Consider the following 20,144-nt stretch of genomic DNA (forward strand, 5'->3'; position numbering starts at 1 on the left):
CAGTGCTCGTGTCGACCAATCAGTGTCGCGGATCAGTAGGACTCAAAGTCGAGTCCTAATTGATTCCAACAAAGCGGAATCATCTACCATACTTCTCTCCTCCCTACACTTAGATGCATGATCCATCTTACATTAAGAGTGAATAATACCTAAGCAGTTGCCAAAAAGTAGAACATTCAAGCTTGTATTAAAAGATTGATTATCTCATTCCTACAGCTACATAAATAAAAATCATCATAATGTTTTATCCCCGCTTTTGGATAACCTGAGAAACAGAGGAAAATAGGTTTTTTGTTTCGTCATCATGTACATCGTAGTCCAATTCTGACATCAAAGAAGGAGAGATAGGGGTAGTCCCAATAGGAGTGGCACCTCTTCTCTCTACCTCATAGCATGATCCAATACTCACCAGAGATAACAATACGTCACCCCCTGGATCACGACTCACCATCATGAGTTCATGCGCTTAGGAGCGCTCCCTACGACCGCCGTTACCACCTTTGGACACAATGTCGAGGATCAATTGGCGAGCCTCTTCGCATCCGTCCCTGGTGCCGACAATCTCAATAGCTTCATCCTTGGCCTGGTCACGAGGGACCTGAATCTTGGTGCCCGTCTTCTTGCGGAGGTCGTTGATGGTGGAGCCACCAGGTCCGACAACGAGCCTGTAATTTGTTAGCATGATACTTCGAATATGGAAGAAGGACATAACAGAACTTACCTGTAGCTTCGTGGGTCGGGCAGGATGAGGTAACCAGTGGAAGAGGGCTTGGAGGCGGCCTCAATGGCCTGCTCGAGCCTCTGGCGAGCCTTGGGCAGGTTCTCAGCAGGGCCGCGCAGAATCCAAGGAATGGTGGCCGAGGTATCAGCACCCTTCTCTACAACGTTGTTGTCGACAATCTCCCATGAGTGCTCATTAGAGCCGTTGGTCGCATCGTCGGTGATCAAAGGTAGAGCCCCGTTTGCGCCCTTCCTAGACTTTCCGGCTTCGGTTTGAGCAGGCTTTGGAGGAAGTGGCTCGCCGCCGTGGTCAACAGTGACCTTGTGTTGGTTGCGAAGCTGACGGAAGAACTGGCCGTTATCCGAAATGGCGTGGTGGAGGTAGCGAGGAACCTGGATGGTCTCGCCTTCTTGACCCTTGACGAGCTCAAGAATGTGCTCCTTGGCCTTCTCAACAGCGGCAGGCTCACCGGTAATCTTGACTTGATTACGGGCAGCGCCAGTGGTGGTCTGCTTGGGAATATCAAGCTGGATGTTGAGCTTGGACTCGAGAGAGCGTCGAGTTTCGCCACCGCGGCCAATCAGTAGGCGGTGCTTGTCAGGAGAGATGTCGAGGGTCTCGGTAGTCTGGTTCTCAAGCGTGGCTACCTGTGCCTTGATAGCGGCAACAATCTTCTCAACGACACTCTTGGGACCTTCTACACGAATGCTAGACTCGTCAGACTCGGCGCGTGGGAAGCGCACCATGCGTGCCAAATCGCGAGAGTTGTCGGGGCCACCAGCGGAGGTGACAATGGAGCGGATGTTAGCACCACTGCCGCCAATAAGGTTCCTGTGATGTTTCCTGTCAACTTCGAGAGTCTCCACAACAGTATCATCAAACTCCTGAGCACGTTGCTGCAGAATCTTCTTGGCTGCCTCGACCTGCTTCTTGGTTCCCTTAAGCTTGATCTCGGCACGGCCAGAAGGATCGGCACCTTCACGAGCACCGGGGACATCGATCTGGCATCCAGTCTCGAGACGGAGGTTCTCCATTTCACGACCACCGGATCCAATCAAACGTGGGATATTGCTCTGTGCCACTGAAACAGTGTCACTGTAGGAGTTGTCCATGATGTACTGGAGAAGGCTCAGCACCTCATCACGGGCTTCGTCGGCACCCTTCCTGGGGCCTCGAACGATGACCTCATCTGGGTTCTGGCTAGGGCGGACATTCTTCTGTGATGATCCTTCGCCCGCCTCCTCGTCGTTTTGTGCTCGTCGAGGGAAGTTGATGCGCACACCATAGCGGTCCTGCAGACGTTCAACTTGCTTGCCGCCAGCGCCAATCAGGTCACGGTGGTACTGTGGCTTGACTTTGAGGATGTGGGTAGCTTCATCTTCGAGCTTCTTGGCCATGTCAAGAATGTCCTTCTTGCACTGTTGGGCCTTGGCTGAAGGTCCCTTGAGCTCAACCTTGCCATCGTTAATCTGGACATCAACATCGTACTTTTGACGCAGACGTTGAATGTTCTCTCCACCCTTTCCTACAAGGTGGCTGGCATACTTCTGAGGGTAGTCAAAAGTAGTGATGTGATTGCGCTCGAGCTCATCCTTTTCAGCTTGCTCAATGAAAGCAAGGATCTTAGCGTTAAGCTCGTCAACAGCGTTTGTAGGTCCACGGATGGCAAAGCTGTTGTTTGACTGGCTGTAAGGCTCAGGTCGTCGCTGACCAAACAGAGCCTGGACGGGAACCTGCTCTGGCGCAAGGCCACGCTGCTCATCGTTGACGAACTGCTCAATCTTGCGGTGGAACTTGGGGTTGGACTCGAGGCCACGAGACTCAATCTTTGGCTGATCCTTGGTCAAGCCGAGAATGAATCGCTGGGCATCCTGAAGACCCTTCTGGTATGCCTTGATCTCGGCCTGGGATGGTGCGCCTCGTGGGAGGTCATACTCGTCGTATGGAGTGTTGCCTTCGTAAACAAGGACCAACTCAGGCGACTGCTCGGATTCGTCTGGGAAGACAATGTGCACACCGTGGTCTTGCCTGACCTTGGGTGCGTTGCGCTGTCGCAGGAAGTCGTGGTAAAAGGGATCAACATTCAGAGTAGAGAACCTGCTTGGTGGGTGCGATTGGAAAAGGCTCATGATATCAGTACGGGCCTTCATGCTGTTCTTTCCATCCTTGGCGTAGATTTCCCATCCAGTTGGCGCGTGGCGGTCGGTAGGCGCGACGATGCTAGCTTCGTGCTTACGTTCGAGCTCTTCAAGGGCCTTTCGTTGACGTAGGTAGCGAGTCAAGTTGTGGGCGTGTGTCTGAGCGTTAGGGCCCTTGTGCTCACGGGCAGCGTCTGCAGTCGCCATGGTCATACTGGCAGCAAGATCCTCGAGCTTGTTGATACCTTGCTCGATCTTGTCTGGTGGACCGACAATGTAGACAGTCTCGCTATCGTCCGAGTTAGGAGGCAGAACGATGCTACAGCCAGTCTCCTCCAAGAAGTCGTGGAGCGAGTGACCGCGGTCGCCAACAATGAATTGGTGCCTACCACGCTCAATGGATCGCTGCTCGGTAGCCAGCTGTTGGCGCAGCTGCTGAACGCGGCGCTCCAACTCAGCCTGGATCTGCTGGGCAGCTACACGGTCACCAGAAACCTGGATAGGGAAGTTTGCCTGGGGGACAAACTGAGCAGGCTGGCCACGTGGGGCTACGGGAGGAGCCTGCGACTGCCAAGTATGGTATTGAGGAATCTGGATGTTGACATCGCGGCCTTGGACAAGCCTGTTGGCGTGGACATTGTTGGGGCCTGCGAGGAAAGGATAAAACTCGGCGGGGATGTCCTTGAGGCGCAGGTTGACGGTCGAAGTGCGTTCGTTGACAATAGCGTCAATCTCACGACGAGCCATCTCAGCCGTCACAGCATTGCCCTCAATGTGAACGTTGACCACAGTATCCTCATCCTCACCCGGCTCAGCCTTGGGGACCTGAATACGGGCACCGGTGCGCTTGCTGATTTCCTGGATCTTGGATCCTTGACGACCGATGATGTGGGCACGGACGGAGGCGGGGACGGGGACATCGACGGATTGCTACAGATGGTAAGCTTTTGTATGGAATACGCTGTTACTCGTGACCAATGGACTTACCTTGGAACCAACCTCATTGGCAACTTCCTTGAGGGCCTGCCTGACGGCCTCGACAGAACCAGTGGCTTCGAAGATGAGGGCGCCGGGAGCCTGCTTGTACTCGAGGTTGGCCTTGGAGCGCCTGTTGATGTCGCGGACGATTTCATTGATGGGCTTCTTGAGCTCGCCGCGGGGAGCAACCTGGTGAGATGCGAGGGAGATACGTTCGGTGTGCTTGCCGGGGATGCTCATGGACGGAAGGGCGGGGCCACGGCCGGCGGGGGCGGAGGCACCATTGCTATTGACGCCATTGGACGTGATCGAGGCAGGCTTCTTGCCCCAGGTGGGCGCAACAGAAGCCTGGGCTCGGGGCTTAACGGGACCAAGAGCCGGGAAGGCCTCCTCGGACGACGTGTTGAGGGCGGGCTTCTTCGGGGCAGCCGGGGCATCATCAGCCTTTTGCTTGCCAGCAGCCTTCTCGCTCAGAGGAGCAGAAGCATCGGCAGCCGAAGAGGATGGGTTGGCAGCGTCCTCCTCGTCGGGGACATCCTCAATGGTGACGTGGTGGTCGGCATGCTCCTGCTGAAGCTTCTGCGCCGGGGTGAGACCCTCGGTGGCCGAGCTGGCGACTGCTTCGGATGCCATTGTTCAGTGTAGACCGTTTCGAGTGGACCAAAGGGTATTCGCGTGGACGGTGGGTGGTGGGAATTAGGAGTGCGAAGCCAGCTTGGGTGGTTGCAGGCAGGGACAGAGTGGCCGGTTGACGGTGGTGTGGTATGCGAAGGGGGAGGGGAGGGGAAGGAGGAAGAAGAGGAGGAGGGACAAAGACGGTGAGGTGAGTAAAAGGGCTACGGTGGTAGAAGGGCAAGGTGCTACTGGGGTTTTTAGTGCGTTGGCTGTGCGTAGCAGCAATTGTAATAGGCTGCTGTCACTCAGCCAGGCAGAGGAATAGGTGCGCGGCCAGGGTCTCGGTAATTCACTTTAGGGTAGCGCAACAGGCCACGACGTGTACTTGCAAACAGACGGGGATGGGCTCAATTAAATACACACTAGATGGCTACTCTCCGACTGCCCATTTGTCTATACGGGCGGGGCTCAATGGATGCAATTGCTGTCGTGTCTTCGCAGCACAAGTGGCCGGCTGTCCAGAATGTCCTCGAACTTACCTGGACCCCTGCTTCCCGATTCCCCACCACTGCCAACCCCGGCAAGCCTCACAGTAGGCTGCGCTAGTCCGCAACCGCTAACCTCCGCATTCTCGTCTCTCTGCGCCATCGACGTCTCTCGCCACTTGGCTGCATATAACTCTACGTGTGCTTTGAATACTTCTCATTCAATCATAATACACTGTTGACATGTATACAGACATTAAGATCATAGTTTCGTAGATACCAGCCATACTCGACAAAATAAATACTACACAGCAGAAGGCACAACAAACAACAGAAGTATTAATCGACCAGCAACAAAGGAAGAAAAATCCACTCAAACACATAGACCCTTTTCACTAATCCTCCCCCTTAAGCCGCCTCGACTCCCAAACCGCCTCCCCAAATCTATTCTTAACCACCAAATCCCTATAACTCCCCCCACGAAACAACCTCTCCTTGCCTATCTCACAAACCACCTTGGGCATCCCCCCACCCTTCCCCTCGGTAACCATATTCATAAACTTCTTCTTACACAACTCCATACTTAGATCAAACTCATACACAGTGGGTACGCCCACTCCGCCCCTCACCTCGCGCATCCCGTCATCGATCCACACTTTGAAAACCCATTTGATGGGTTTCTTGTCAAAGGCGGTGAGTTGGTAGGTGAAGATTAGGCGCGAGTCGCTGGTTATTCGGGTGGGGGTGTGGCGTGAGCAGTAGGTGTCTAGGGCCCATTTCCATTCGGTGACGGTGGGGTTGTGGACTTTGTTGGCGGGACAGGCAAAGGGGTTTACGCGGGGGGTGATGGTGTTTTGGGGAGTATCTAATGTTTCTTTTAAGTCATGGATGGGCGAGGCTAGTGTGATGAGTGCCCATCCAAGGACTGTGGCATACTTGAGTATGTACATTATTGACTGCTCTTCCAGATGTGCGTTTTGCAGGGAGAATTGTAATCGATTGATGTGTGAAATCCACTCTCTCATATATCAAAGTTCCGAATCAATTCCTTCATTGTCAGATACTCGGACTCTCTCCTCTCCGTATTCGGGACTCGACAAAGGTGCAGCAAAGCCACGCAGACACAAAGAAATATAATGGCATTACGTAGCATACCCCGCAAACAATGGAAACTAGCGTCTAAGCAATTAACACCGGATAGTTGTCACTGGTATCTCTCTTCTCGAGTCAACCGGAAGTAACACCCAATACATCAAGTCTGCTGAAAATCCAGGATGCTCAGAAAACCCATCCCTCTTCCTACCCCCCCTTCAACAGCCCTCATTAAACAATACACCCCATCTAAACCTTTCAAGAACAGCAAAAAAAACCCACTCCACCTCCACCCTCAACCTCCCCTCCTCCTAGCCTCAACCCTCACACCCCCCCTCTTCCCCTTCCACCCCCTCACCCCCATCCCTCCCTCCCTCTCCACACACTCCCCCTCCCCCCTCCCAAACCACTCCAAACACGCCTCCACCCCAACCTCCATGCTCCCTCCGCCCAGAAACCCTCCTTGCTCCCACACCGCACTCAGCACCCAAAACACGAGCCTCCCCCTCGCATCCGTAAGGCTATATGTGAACACCAGTTTTTCATTCGGAACGAGAAATCGCGAGGGGGTGAAGTGGCGGGTGCAGTATGTGTGGTAGGCGAGGCGGTATTGCGGGAGTGTGGGGTGGGGGGTGGATGGACAGGGTGTTTGTTGGGGTAGGGCGGTGATGAGGTGGATGAGGGAAAGGAGGATGGGGAGAATTTGAAGATGCATTTTTGAACATATAATTGAAGTGTCTGCTGGGGGGTTGCAAGAAGTGTGTGTGTGTGTGAGTGTGTTATCGCAGTCGTAAAATTTGTGCGAAAAGTTTGGGTTAAAAGAAAGGGCGAAAGAAGATATAACTAGTTATATATATATATATATATATATCCCCATATAAATCCTTAAGCTCTACTATTCAGAAAATATCAGAATAAAAGTCCTGAATACACTGTTTTTCTGAATAAGAAAAAAAAGTTTGTGAATAAAACACATGGATACCTGCTTCACTCTCTCTCTCACTCACCTTTTTTCGCTAAGCGACCAACACCCCCTTTTCCCCCTTCCTCCCCGCTAGGTAGCCGTCCCACCAAGAGACAGTCACTCGCACCAAGGGACAGTCAGTCATGCAGGAAATGTGATGCTACTAAACGTTGATGTTACCAATCCCTGATTTGCAATACGTAACAATGACCGTTTAACCAGTAGAGAGAACGAGTTGAAGATTGTAACCAAAAAAAACTTACACTGATATGAGAGCCCTTTGTTGAATCTACAAAACAACAATGGCAGAACAAAGAAATCCCCAAAGTTTCCACTTTTAGACAAGACAATGGGAAAAGTGGCAATGCTGAGCAAAACTTGATTTTTTTTCTTCACCTTGCGGTCGAGCTAGTCAAGTACACATGCAACTTTGTCCAATATATCTTACAAAAAAGGATTCCATGGTATGTTTCATTCTCGAGGTCACACACCAATTCCATCCACTAAATGATACCTAGTGTAACACCTTACAACTACATCATGTCTCAATTCACCCATCCCTCACAGGCCGCTCCTATCGGTAAAAACCAGAAGCATCATCTCCACCTACAGGCGGAGCACTCGGCACTTGCCCTCCTGGTCGGTATGGAAGATACCCTTGTGGCGCAGGACTAGAAGAATTTCCTGGTGGGGCTGGCGGGGCGTATCCGGGCTGTGCGGGTGGATAACCATGTCCTTGCTGAGGTGGCTGCTGCCCATGCGATTCTGGCCCATGTTGTTCATGCGGTGGTCCCTGTGGCGGCCCCTGTGGAGGTGGCGACGTCAGTTGCTCATAAGGATTCTGCTGGCCTTGTGGCGGGCCTTGTGGAGGACCTTGTTGTGGAGGATAACCGTTTCCTTGTTGTGCAGGCGGATAATCGTATCCTTGTGGTGCTGAAGGACCTTGAGGCTGGCTGGGACCGTGGAAAGAGTGTCGGTTGTCTACAGGTGAATCGTAATGCGCTGTCGACAATTCCTGGGGTCCGTAGCTTAGTGGCCGGCCGCCAACAGGCACTCTACCTGGTGGTAGTGAGTAAGGGTCAGATGGTAGTCCAGGTTGCGGGGTTTGCTGCGTCCGTTGCTCTCCAGGAGGCACCATGAAGAATGCAGGACTTGCACCTGCAGGCGGGGCCTGAGATGGGGGTGCATGTTGGGCAGGAGGTGGCCCGCCGTAGTTGAAACGACCTTGATCTTGGTGCGGTGTAGAGGATGTTGGTGGGTACGCCGGATAATTCGAGGGGGGAGGGGCATTGTATGCGCCATAAGCAGGACGGCCACCGTATGGAGGTTGCTGCGGCTGCGACATGGATGCCTCCAACATTGATTCGTAGTCTCGACGAGCCTTAATGAACTTTTCATTCAACTGTGTAAAGTCATCTGATTTGGTTAGTTTCCGAAGCGGTTGTGGGTGTCTAATGAACGTACCTTTCTTCTGAGAGTACTTGCCAATGAGCTCAATCAACTTTGGCCGGATAGCCAGGGTCGAGTGATACAGTTCTGTAATCTCCTCGTTATCCCGCGCATCACCGCCACCGGGTTGCGAGCTGGTGCTCAACAGGGCAAGCAGCTTCTCAACATTCCTTATTTGCGCAAACACCTCGGCCTCATTCTGTGCTTCCCGTTCGAGTTCCTCACGCGTCGGGTCTTGCAACTTCTCCACATAGTTGAGCGGGAAAATGCCAGTCTGTCCACGTAGCGATCCCTTCCACCAGTCCTTGTAAACCGATTCGAGCACAGCGATAATGTCACCCTTGCGGAACTGTAATTCGCCGGGTTCCGACGGTTGGAAATCGAAGAGTGCCCGTACTCGCGACACAGTCGCAGCGGTCGTGCCTTGAGGCACAGGCTGCGCTGGTTGTTCTCGTTGGGCGCTAGATCCGGATCCGCTTTGCTGAGGGTTGTTGGAACTGGCGGCCGTTGGAACTGCGCCTTTGGACTCTCTGATCGACATAGCAAGAGCCATCTGTAGTTCCTCTTCCTCCTTCTGGCGCTCGGCATCCGAAATCTGTGTCTTTTGTGGCTTCGAGGGCGCGCGAAGGTTGGGATCTATTTTGTGTAAGCACCGCACCATTCAACTACTATGGAGCTGACATACTCTGTGACTTTAGCCTCATATATGCGCTTGACATGATGCCGAGATCTGGGTCGCGGGAAAACATTTCGGTCCATTCTGCCATGCGCTCTAGGATCTTGGCCTTGACTTGCTGGTGTGTGTTGCGGTCGTTTGCGAGCCTTAGCAGTGCCTCGGTAAAGCTTCGTGAAGCAAGCTCCTTATGCATTTGGGCTCCACAGTTCTGGCTCAGGGCATTCGCAAGCTCAAGAGTATATAGTTGTACGTTGGCGTTCCGGTGGGCTAGCCGCCTGATCATGGCAGCAACTGCATCTTTTGCGCCTGTGTCGGAAGATCCGACCTTGTCGCATACATCCTACAAGGGCGAGTCAGTATTCTGCAAGTCTCCAAAGTATCGAGACATGTAGTTGCAGCGTAGGCCCACAGCGCGCAAGCTATCGACTTTGCCATTAACCCCATGACGTGGGTTGTGACCGTACCAGAATGTATTCCCAGTTCTCACTCGTGAGGTTCTCGTCAGTAGCCTTGACCACAACATCATCGAAGATGTTCGACTGTCCGCGAAACATGGCGGTTTACCCCGTCGCTTTGGGCGTTGCTGGACCTTGAGTATGGACGATGTTCAAGTGCGGATGTTGCCTTGAAGCGGGTCAGACGACGGGCGGCAGTAAGCGCAATGCAGCACAGGGTCCGCTGGGCGAGTCTAGAAGATTAATGTGTGATGGCGTCCTTGAGGATCGCAAAAGAAATAGGTCTGTATGCTCGGTTTTTGTAGGTAGAGGTCTGGAAGGTAAAGCTCAAGTCAACGCGCTGTTGCTGTCGTATGCTGAGAGGCTTGAGGCTTGGAGCTATCCGCCCGACGGGCGTGCGCCGCCGCCCAAGCAGTTTAGCGGGGGGTTGATGACGAACACTGTGGCGGTTACCTACTCAGCCACTCAATCACGGGCCACAATTCATGCGGCCAACTACTACTGTATTCAATTCCACGGCAATCACGATGACCTTTCAGACAACTGCATTTACAGAAAACTATAGAATGTATTCGGCTTTTTCTTGTATGCCGAGAATGCCGCAAGGTGACAAGACTGTAGCCCCTTCCCAAAGCGTATAGACACTAAAAATTGCAAATGGTGTATAAATAATCGTATAATGGCATCCGTCCCATGAAGCACAAACAAATGTGACATAATGACTCCCTCGATGCGCGCCTGCATCGATACTCGACTCTTTTTTTCTTTTGAAAAACACGACAACAGGTAGTGCTTGCTGAAGACAACGGCTGAAACAAGACGGAAAGGATTGCTGACTCGGTCCAAGACGATCCACGGGGCTCCAAGTGAAGAAGAGCAGTATGAGGCTTCGACCTTTGCATACCGACTCTAAAGCCAACGTGCTGCCCTGGCTCGGCTATAACGTCAAACCTGATCGTTTGGAATGCAACCACTCGGTTTGGTGGTGTGTACTGCGAAGTATAACCGCAAGCGTCCATTGTTTGCCTGGCGCCATCGAGTCGCTCTACAATTCCGTCGTCTTGCCATACCAGTTGGTAAACGAGTTCGCATTCGTACTGGACGAACCGTGACCGTTGTTCTGTAAAACAAGCGTACCTAAGTGCCGGTGTCAAAAAAAACACTCTTTACCAAAACAAAACTTCACATGCCACCCTTCTTCCGCCTCTCTTCTGCTCTTGCCTTCCTTGCCGATTGCACCAATGGCGCTAGTGTGCTCAAAGGCTCAGCAGTTTGAATGAAGGGGTGCTATTAACATGTCAGCTATTGTTTGACCTTTTTTTTTTGTCTGGTTCGCCCGACTCACCACTAAGAGATCGTGAGCACTAGCTCGCTTGTCCGGGTCAACCTTAAGCGAAAAGGCTAGGAAGTCGCGGAACACTGGTGACAACGCGTGTTCTTCCTTGATCGTGGGCGTTCCATTGGTTGCGATAAGCCAAAGCGCACGCAGCGGGCTTTCATTGAGGTATGGTGGCTCTCCCTCAATCATCTCAATGGCCATGATACCAAGTGACCAGATATCGACCTTTCGGCCATACTCCTTGCGCGTGACAACCTCAGGGGCCATCCAGTAAGGGGTGCCCACCATTGTGGTGCGCTTGTTGTGGCTTTCGTTGATCTGGGCGCAAAAGCCAAAATCGGCTGCGTGGCATGTTAGAGCACGTCACATGTCAATTTGAAAATGTCACTTACTTAGCTTGATGTTTCCTTCTTGAGAGAGCAAGATATTGTCGGATTTGATGTCTCGGTGGATGACGCCCTTGGAGTGTAGATGCTGCAAGCCGTGCAATGTCTGCCAGAATTAGCCTCAGAACTTGGGAACTAGGCACGCGTACTCACTTCTCTGCACACAGCGGCTATTTGACCCTCTGACATGATGTTGAAAGTGACCACATCTGTCAAACTTCCGCCCTCCATGTACTCCATGACTACCCAGAGATCGCCCCTCAGCAAAAAGCTATCCATGAAGTTGACAATGTTCTTGTGCTTGCTGTTTTTCATGACGAGAATTTCGTTGATAATCAGGTCTTTCTTGGGTTGCTGCTCCAGATTCATCTGCTTAATAGCCACGCATTTGTTGGTGTGGACCTCGAATGCCATGAAAACACCACCAGAAGCACCTTGACCAATCTTGCTGAGGTTGCGGTATCTCTCTCTCGGGTCGGCGTTGGTACAGATGGCATTGAGCTTTGCAACGATATCGGGTCCCTGGCTTTGTCGAGGCCTTTGGCGCGCGCGTGGGGCCGGGCCTACATGAGCGGGCTGCGGCTGCTGCGCTTGTTGCGATGGTAGCGGGATGTTCTGGGGATCCGATTGTTGCGCAAACACCTGTTGAGGCGTGGGCTGTACATGCACGGGGGCTGGTGGGGGCGCGTGTGCCGGCTGAGGGGCTCTCTGGCTAACGCTCCTACTCAAGGGTGCCTTGGGTTGTTGGAAAGAAGCCATTGCCATTGCCTGTTGCTGCTGTTGCTGGTACTGCTGCGCGGGGGAGATGGTGGGCGGGCCAGCTGGAGAGTCGAAACGCGGCGGTGTTCCTCCCGTTGTGTTTGCTCGACTGCGTGACGACGATGAGCCACTGGGGCTCGCAGAGGGGGCTGGTGCAGCATAGGCGGTCTGGGGAAGGTCGTATTCCTGGCGAGGGGTCGTTTGTTGCGTGGCATTCGGGCCTGGGGCCGGGGGAGGGGGTCTGGACGGGGGAGCAACAGTAGAGCCTGGCGAAGCACCTGGGGGCTTGGGAGCTGGACGGTTCGGTATGAGAGCTGCTACATTAGTCTGGGGAAGGTTGGAGACGGGCGAAGTAAGACTGCGAGGAATTGGCGGGGGAGCGCGGGGGTTCTCGAAGCTAGACTGGTCGTTCCGTGGAAAGCGAGGGCTTTGCGGGGGACTGAGTGGTTGGGCAGTGCCGTAGTTTGCGGTATTGTTGTTGTTGTTGGCGGAGGCGGAGGTGGGGGTGGTGCTATTGTTGTTTTGGGTAATGTTAGTCTGGTAAGCGTAGGCTTGAGTGTGCGCGGGGCCCATCTTGTCCCAGATGGTATCGTCCTCGTTCTTCTCGGCATTGTCCTTGTAGAAGTTGACCACATCGACGACAGCCTGGGGGTGCTGCTTCTGCTCTTCCTGGGAGATGCCATTCTGCTGCAGCATGCGCTGCCATTCCTTGGGGAGACCCTGTGTGGTGTGTTAGCGAACGAGGGGTTCGAGGGTTGGGGTTGGGGTTGGGTGGGATAGCTCTGGAGAGGAGGAGTAGGAGGGGGGGCACGCACCGTATACTCGCCCGTCTGGTTGTCGATGCTAACGTGGGTGACATGCATGGGGTTGGTGGGCGTCGAGATGGTTGGGCGGCGCGGGGAGCCCAACATGCTGCTCATGAAGGTGGAAAAAGTTCCCTTTTTCTTTGCGCCGCCAGACAGCCGCTTCTTTGCCGTGTCGATGGTGGGCTGGGAGCCGGAGCCGCCATCGCTGTAGCGGTTGGTCTTGGGCTGGCCAGTCGAGGGCGGGGTGGTCGAGTCCATGTTGGAGGTGAAGGAGCGCGACTGTCGCAGGTAGCGGGCAGGCTGGTCGGTGTGCGAGTGCTGTGGGCCAGCGGGCCTACGTGGTGCGTTGGCGTTGGATGCGTTGAGGGCCTCCTCGACGATGCTGTTGAAGGGCTGACCGACGGCGGCCGGGGGCAGGTGGGCAACCGAAGGCGGGAGCTGGTAGTGGGCCAGATGGTCGACATGCGCGTGGTTCTGGTACTCGTGGACGGGCGTCAGCGAGGGGCTGCGGCGGAGCGACGAGGCTCCCGGTGTGGTAGCAGGCGAGAGCGAGGCCGCTGAGCCCGTGCCAAGGCCTTGATGGGGTGCAAAGTAGGATGCAGCACTTGGGGCACGCTTCAACGTGGTCGACTTGTTGTTCAGATAAGCGATTGGGGGATGGCGCTCCTTCTTGACCAGCCGCCTCGACGACGGCTTTTCTTCCATGTTGCCGGCTGCGCCCACTGGCTGCGGCGTGGACGGCGACTGGCGCAATGCGGCCCTGGGGTTTGAGGGGGTTTCACTGTGGCCGCGGCCGGGTGATGTGAGTGGGCGTGGTGGTGGTAGTGGTGACGAGGACGACGAGGATGGAGAGGACGACGACGACTACGAGGGAGACGAGGAAGCCGACTGCGGGCTGGCGAGGGCCAGGCGGATTGGGCGAAATGGGCGACGATGCACGGTGGACGGCTACGGGACATGCAGCAGCTGCAGCAGCAGGAGGAGGAGGAGTGGCAGCAGTAGCAGTGGCAGCGACAACACCCACAGCTCCAGCTAGCTGCGACTCTAGCTACGACTCCAGCTACAGACGGACAGCAGAAGAAAGATGGAGTCTCGGAGAGGGCATGGGCATGGGCATGGGCTGGCTGGATGGATAGACAGCGACTGAGCGTGTGCTTTTGCCGCGAGAGGGTCGGCCATGTCCATGTCCTTGCTAGCCTCCAGACAGTCTGCCGCAATCTCCACCCAGGCGAAGACCACCATGCATGCCCAAAATGAGTTTCAGTCGGCCTTTCCTCTCATTTCCAGCGTGCAAGTAGAGCCGCCTCCACCGCCGACTCGTGCAGCGCCCGCGTTTGACAGATAGCAGGCCCGAGCACGAGCAGCGAGCCAGCACGCAGCCCACGCCGCCTGCACTGCAGTAGCCCACGACGACGCAATACGAGCACTTGGCCGCTATACTATGTCTATCTATGTACATGGCGCCGCTGCAAGAAGGGTAATGCGCCGTGCCTGGCTGTCTGGCTGTCTGACTGTCTGGCTGTTTGGGTGCAGGAGCCGCCTAGGCCAGCCCGCCGCTCCCACACCAACTAACTCCCTCCCTCCTTTCACCCTCCCCCACTTCGCGCTACCTCCGCCGACGTATAAAATGCCATCACCACTGCACCACAGATCCAAACACCGGGCCTGGTGAAACGCGCCATGCACGCATCCGCCCTTACGGATGCAGGGCGCGCTTGCACCCAGCACAGCGCCCCGATGCTGATGCTGTCCACCCCCCCCCAAAACAACACATCCAGCAGCAGGCCACCAGGCTCGGCCCGCATGCGTGCTATCCATCACCACCATGTGGATGCATATGCAGTCCCGTAGCGACTATCCAGACGTTGCGGGCACAGCGTCATTCAACAACAAGCCCTCGCACTCACACTCGCGCCCGCTGCGTGGCGGCACTACGCTCGCCAGCGCCCTCGATTGGCGCCTTCTCCAAGGCCGTGTACGGTGTGAGACGAGGTGGAATGCCCCGTGCAAAATCAAGCCTCGCCCAACAAGCATACCCCTCTCGTCGCGGCTGGGGTCCATCTCCCGTCGCCATCGCACGCTACCGCTGCACCAGAAAAAAAAAACGTTCTGCCGACCACTGTCCTGGGACCACACCACATTGACTTTGCCATGGCAATTGCCTGTCCCGTACAAGCCCGACTGCGCACGCAAATTGCCTAATTACACCACCTTCATAACACACACTTGCTCCTCGGCGGCTGGCCCAATGCCGCTGCACATATCTGAGACACCCGCCCTCCACCCCATGCCGACGATCGTCAAACAGTGACATTTTGCTTTCTTTGCTTCTTTGCGCGTCATAGCGCACAACCAGCCAACTGCCAGCCTGCTGCGTGCCACATGTAAGAAATTAGCACCTCTGGCCCGACAGAGAACACGGTACCTTGCAGTCTAACCCCCCCCTTTAAGCCTAGACGGCAATGCCACATGCAGCCGTGTCCATGTGTGAACCGGTTCATCAGAATACTACGACATAACGTGCAAGGATAGCGCCACGCCCATGCACCTGATACATACTTAGACAACGCCTCTACAGCGCCAGGGTGCAAAGTATTTGTATACTTGCTTACATACATACTTACCACACCAAGCCTCCACCTGCACACTGGCCAAACGCTAAAACATAGAGTATAGCATAGATGAACATTGCTTACATCGTGCCACCATGTAGTCAATACGTATGCAACAAACACATGTATGCCGAACACTGCTCATCCATTAGCCTTTCAAATCATGTCATGGCAGAAATGAAACATACACCCTTGTCACGGTAGTCTACTGCCTACTCAATCTCAATTACGATGCTGTCTGCTCAGCCCTACCCTTTGTCTTCCCGTATGCACCCCCGGCCAATTTCCGCATCTCCAGCGCTCTCTTGTACGGCGGCGCTGTAGGAGGCTGCACAGGGTCCAGACTGACTCTATCCTTGGGCAGATGGTAGGTAGCATCAGAGTCGTAAGCCGACAAGTCACCGCATGCCAGAAACGGCGCTATCCACCGATGACCTCCTTCTTCAACATCATCTTGGTTTTCGCTCTCGTCGCCAAGGTCAATCTCGATTGCCCCGTCGTCCCTGACTTTTCGCGAGACCCTGCTTTCTGGTCCAGGCGCATCGCACGGAGCGGGTGCTCCTGGTGTGGGCAGCTGCGTACCCGCGCCAAGCGGTTTGTCCAGACTGGCCGTGAACCCTTTGGGAGGACAGAAGCCCTCGCACACGACGAACGCTTCTATGCTGCTCGCCCGACTACTCCTCGGCTTGGCCACGCGCACCCGCTCAAATACAATCTTCAGCTGCGCAAACAGCAAATCGACGTCTTTGCCTCTGAAGATCTTGGCCACAAACTTGCCGCCGGGCTTGAGCACGCACAGGGCCAGGTTGAGCGCTGCCCACAGAAGCTGGCTCTGAACGTAAATGTCGAGGTCGTGGAGACCAGTGACGTCGGGCGCCCCGTCGGAAATCACAAGGTCCACAGGTGAGGAGCCGCTCGTAGCCTTGGGATCGTATGTATCAGGGTCGAGCGCCTTGAGCATAAGGGGTATCGTTGAAGGATGCGTAATATCTGCGCGCATCGTCGTCACACCTTCCAGCGGACTCATGGGCTGCAAATCAATCGCAACTATCCGTACTCCTTCTCTTGGCTTTGGTTTCTCTTCCTTGACTCCACCATCCTGTTCCTTTTTCTCTACTTCCACACCATCTTCCTTCTTCTTGTCCGCACCCAAAACATAGTTCCGTGTCGAAGCCTGCTTCTCCTGCCACCCCGCCCGTCCAAATTTTTCTCCCTTAATGAGCACACGGGATAGCACTTGGCTCCAGCTTCCTGGTGCAGCACAGAGATCCACGACTCGGGTGACGCCTTCAAACAAATTGAATTCTTCGTCTAGTTGCAGTAACTTGTATGCAGATCGTGCCCGCCATCCCTCTTCTTTTGCCAGTCGGTAGTACGCATCTCGCTTGTCTTTTGATGACTTTCCCATGGCTCGCTCCGGAGGTGTGATTTACACCACTTATTCTTCCCCCGCCTTGGAGAATTTTCGAGTCAGTCTGTATGACTGGTGATACAGTTTTCTGAATTTACTCGTCTGCTGTCTTGATAACTTGGAGGCCTTGGATGCAAGACAAATGCCACCTGCAATATAATTACCCGACAAACACCCGGCGGTCTAGTCCGACTCTTTCTTCCTTTTTGTTTTCCTCTGCCTAGATATTGTCGCAATTTAGTCAATGCGAGAGTGAGTCGCACGTGAAGTGCGGGCTAGACAATCTGCAGGGCGAAGTGGGGCGGCGGACTCCCGAACGCCGACAGTTCTCCAAAAAAAAGTTTCCAGACCATCGCATGCTTCGACCCTCGCGTACAAACACTTCCAATCGCAATTCCGCGCCACAATGAAACGCGCCCATGCTGCCCCGAAGAAGGCGGCGCACAAGGCGCACAAACGCCAGAAGGTCGATGATTTTCCTAAACCTCTACCTACCAAGACAAAACGCAGAGTGCAGCTCAACGAGCTAGGGTGGAAGGCTGTTTCCATGCCCGATCGCTTAGAGGACACTGAAGGCTTCTACGGACTCGAAGAAATCGACGATGTTGAAATTGTAAAGGATCCTGTTACTGGCGCTTTCCATTTCGAGACTACAAAGACGGAAGACGAAGTAGCGCGTGATGTCGAGGAGGCGTGGCAGCGCGAGGAAGACGAGGCTCGGCGTCTTGAAAAGATAACTTTCGGGGAGAACCAAGAGGCTGAGAAAGATGAGGACAAGGAGTCTGAAGAAGATGAGGGCAAGGAGCCTGAGGTACAGGGAGAAGATGAAGAGTTGGAATGGGAAGGCTTCAGCGACGAGGAAGTCGAGACCGAAGCGCCCACGCCTGCAACGAACGGAGAGTCTGAGACAAAGAAGGAGACCAAGAAGGAGAAAAAGAAGAGACTCAAGGAAGAGAGATTGAAGAAGCAGGAGGAGAAGAAGAAGAAGAAGACAAATGGGCAAACAGCCAAGCCAAATGGACATGACAAAGCGGACGACGACGAAGACGATGATGACGAAGATGACCAATTCGATGGAGAAGATGTTGATGACGGCGAGACGTTTGGTCCTGGCGCCTTCGATATACTTGCAAACCAACCAATGGACGACAGTGACGAAGAAGACGTATCTGCTTGGGCAAAGTTGGACCTGTCCGAGGAAATGCTCGGAGCATTGGCGAAGCTCAAGTTTTCAAAGCCCACCGACATTCAAGTATCAACTATACCCGAGATTATAGCTGGCAGAGACGTCATCGGAAAGGCTTCCACCGGTTCAGGAAAGACGCTTGCCTTTGGTATTCCCATTATAGAGTCATATCTCGCCGGTCGTGCAGCATCAAAAAACACCGAAGACAAGGTTCCGCTCGCCCTCATTATCGCGCCAACTCGAGAACTTGCCCATCAGATCAACGAACATCTGGTTAAGCTTTGTGCAAAGGGTGACTTTGACTCTCCGTACATTGCCTCCATCACGGGTGGTTTGTCCGTGCAGAAGCAGCGTAGGCAACTGGAAAAGGCAGATATAGTTGTGGGAACCCCAGGACGGCTGTGGGAAGTCATCAGCAGTGGCCAAGGCTTGCTCGCAAAGTTCAAGCAGATCAAGTTCTTGGTCGTCGACGAAGCTGATCGCCTGTTAAGCCAGGGCCACTTCAAGGAAATGGACGATATCCTCAAGGTACTCGAGCCAGATGATGAGGTAGATGAGAACGCTGAGCCAGCAGAAACACCCGAAGTCAACCGCCAGACACTTGTCTTCTCAGCAACTTTTGGAAAGGATCTTCAGAGAAAACTTGCCGGCAAGGCCAAATTCGGTGGTGACCAGATGAACCAACAACAGTCAATGGAGTATCTCTTGAAGAAGCTTCGATTCCGCGAAGAGAAGCCCATGTTCATCGACACCAACCCGACCTCGCAAATGGCCAGCAAGCTTCAGGAAGGTCTCATCGAATGTGCCGGTCCCGAAAAAGATCTCTACCTATACTCACTTCTCATGTTTTACACCAAGAAGCGCGCCCTTGTCTTCACAAACTCCATCTCAGCCGTCCGACGCATAACGCCCTTCCTAACTAACCTCAACCTCCCCGCTCTCCCACTTCATTCCAACATGCCGCAAAAAGCCCGTCTACGCTCAATCGAACGCTTCAAAGAACGACCAGGATCAATCCTAGTTGCCACGGACGTCGCAGCCCGAGGTCTCGACATCCCTAAAGTCGAACTCGTAATTCACTACCACCTCCCCCGCGCCGCCGACACCTACGTGCACCGCTCCGGCCGCACAGCCCGCGCCGACGCCTCAGGCGCCAGTATCCTCATCTGCGCACCCGAAGAAGTCGCCGGTGTCCGTCGTCTCATCGCCAAAGTGCATGCCCGCGCGGCCTCGGCGCCCAAGACCAAAAACACATCCTTCTTCATCCGCACCCTCGACATCGACCGCCGCATCGTGTCGCGCCTCAAACCCCGCGCCACAATCTCCAAGCGCCTCGCCGATACCGTCATCGCCAAGGAAAAGAAAAACAGCGGCGACGACGTCCTCCGCCAGGCCGCTGAGGACCTCGGCGTCGATTACGACAGTGAGGAGTTCGACAAGGAAGCAAAAGGGAAACGGGGCCGTGGTGCCGGTCGCAAGAAGAAGGAGAGAGAGGCGAGTCAGATGACGAAGGCAGAGATGCAGGCGCTGCGTGCTGAGTTGAGGAGTTTGCTCAGCCAGAGGATTAATACGGGGGTTAGTGCGAGGTATCTTACCAGTGGTGGTATTGATGTTGATGCGCTTATGGCGGGAGAGGGCAACTTGGAGTTTTTGGGGCGTGTGGATGGGTTGGGGTTTGATGATGATGAGGATGAGGAATAGCAGGTTCGGGGGATACCCGTTTATCTGTATCAAGTAAGGGATATATCATTTTTCATCTACTTGGAGTGCGATGTGTGGCTTAGGATTCAAGAGAATTATGAACTAGGTTCAAGAAGAATATGGAGAGATCTTGTTTTTTTTTCTCAACAAGGCAAAACAAAAAAAATTACATATTGATTAATGTGCAGCAGTGATTTAACTACATGCTCTTCAACCACCTAATGCTGATGAATGACTATAAGTCCCGACTTACCATGCTTCTACGATAACACGAGATACTTGTCCCTCTACAGATTATACAGACGAACAAAAGAGTGGAATATCACAATGAAGAATCAAGTCATGGGGACAACAGAACCCACGCACCTGTG

The 20,144-nt window shown here is 54.0% G+C and overlaps 8 protein-coding genes across 8 annotated transcripts; 2 read left to right on the plus strand and 6 right to left on the minus strand.

Moving 5' to 3' along the window:
- Positions 1-466: 466 nt before the first annotated feature.
- On the minus strand, positions 467-4,470 carry COCCADRAFT_9681 (uncharacterized protein; the record flags this gene model as incomplete). Its single annotated transcript, XM_007719680.1, has 3 exons — positions 467-665; positions 722-3,789; positions 3,847-4,470. The coding sequence occupies 3 exons, from the start codon at positions 4,468-4,470 to the stop codon at positions 467-469; spliced, it is 3,891 nt and encodes a 1,296-aa protein (XP_007717870.1).
- Positions 4,471-5,332: 862 nt separating this feature from the next.
- Positions 5,333-5,887, minus strand: COCCADRAFT_41547 (uncharacterized protein; the record flags this gene model as incomplete). Its single annotated transcript, XM_007719681.1, has 1 exon — positions 5,333-5,887. One exon carries the CDS (start codon positions 5,885-5,887, stop codon positions 5,333-5,335), a length of 555 nt encoding a protein of 184 aa, XP_007717871.1.
- Positions 5,888-6,324: 437 nt separating this feature from the next.
- COCCADRAFT_30787 (uncharacterized protein) lies at positions 6,325-6,744 on the minus strand (the record flags this gene model as incomplete). The annotated part of the gene is made up of 1 exon (XM_007719682.1): positions 6,325-6,744. The coding sequence occupies one exon, from the start codon at positions 6,742-6,744 to the stop codon at positions 6,325-6,327; it is 420 nt and encodes a 139-aa protein (XP_007717872.1).
- Positions 6,745-7,567: 823 nt separating this feature from the next.
- COCCADRAFT_41548 (uncharacterized protein) lies at positions 7,568-9,672 on the minus strand (the record flags this gene model as incomplete). The annotated part of the gene is made up of 4 exons (XM_007719683.1): positions 7,568-8,409; positions 8,458-9,078; positions 9,128-9,458; positions 9,583-9,672. The coding sequence occupies 4 exons, from the start codon at positions 9,670-9,672 to the stop codon at positions 7,568-7,570; spliced, it is 1,884 nt and encodes a 627-aa protein (XP_007717873.1).
- Positions 9,673-10,755: 1,083 nt separating this feature from the next.
- COCCADRAFT_9683 (uncharacterized protein) lies at positions 10,756-13,568 on the minus strand (the record flags this gene model as incomplete). The annotated part of the gene is made up of 5 exons (XM_007719684.1): positions 10,756-10,860; positions 10,919-11,253; positions 11,305-11,404; positions 11,452-12,777; positions 12,873-13,568. 5 exons carry the CDS (start codon positions 13,566-13,568, stop codon positions 10,756-10,758), a joined length of 2,562 nt encoding a protein of 853 aa, XP_007717874.1.
- Positions 13,569-14,543: 975 nt separating this feature from the next.
- On the plus strand, positions 14,544-15,174 carry COCCADRAFT_41550 (uncharacterized protein; the record flags this gene model as incomplete). The annotated part of the gene is made up of 3 exons (XM_007719685.1): positions 14,544-14,670; positions 14,808-14,929; positions 14,959-15,174. 3 exons carry the CDS (start codon positions 14,544-14,546, stop codon positions 15,172-15,174), a joined length of 465 nt encoding a protein of 154 aa, XP_007717875.1.
- A 527-nt stretch (positions 15,175-15,701) lies between these two features.
- COCCADRAFT_41551 (uncharacterized protein) lies at positions 15,702-16,883 on the minus strand (the record flags this gene model as incomplete). Its single annotated transcript, XM_007719686.1, has 1 exon — positions 15,702-16,883. One exon carries the CDS (start codon positions 16,881-16,883, stop codon positions 15,702-15,704), a length of 1,182 nt encoding a protein of 393 aa, XP_007717876.1.
- A 409-nt stretch (positions 16,884-17,292) lies between these two features.
- COCCADRAFT_9685 (uncharacterized protein) lies at positions 17,293-19,773 on the plus strand (the record flags this gene model as incomplete). Its single annotated transcript, XM_007719687.1, has 1 exon — positions 17,293-19,773. One exon carries the CDS (start codon positions 17,293-17,295, stop codon positions 19,771-19,773), a length of 2,481 nt encoding a protein of 826 aa, XP_007717877.1.
- Positions 19,774-20,144: the final 371 nt, after the last annotated feature.

This window comes from Bipolaris zeicola (genome assembly GCF_000523435.1).
Source record: "Bipolaris zeicola 26-R-13 unplaced genomic scaffold scaffold_336, whole genome shotgun sequence".
Lineage (NCBI taxonomy): Eukaryota > Fungi > Ascomycota > Dothideomycetes > Pleosporales > Pleosporaceae > Bipolaris > Bipolaris zeicola.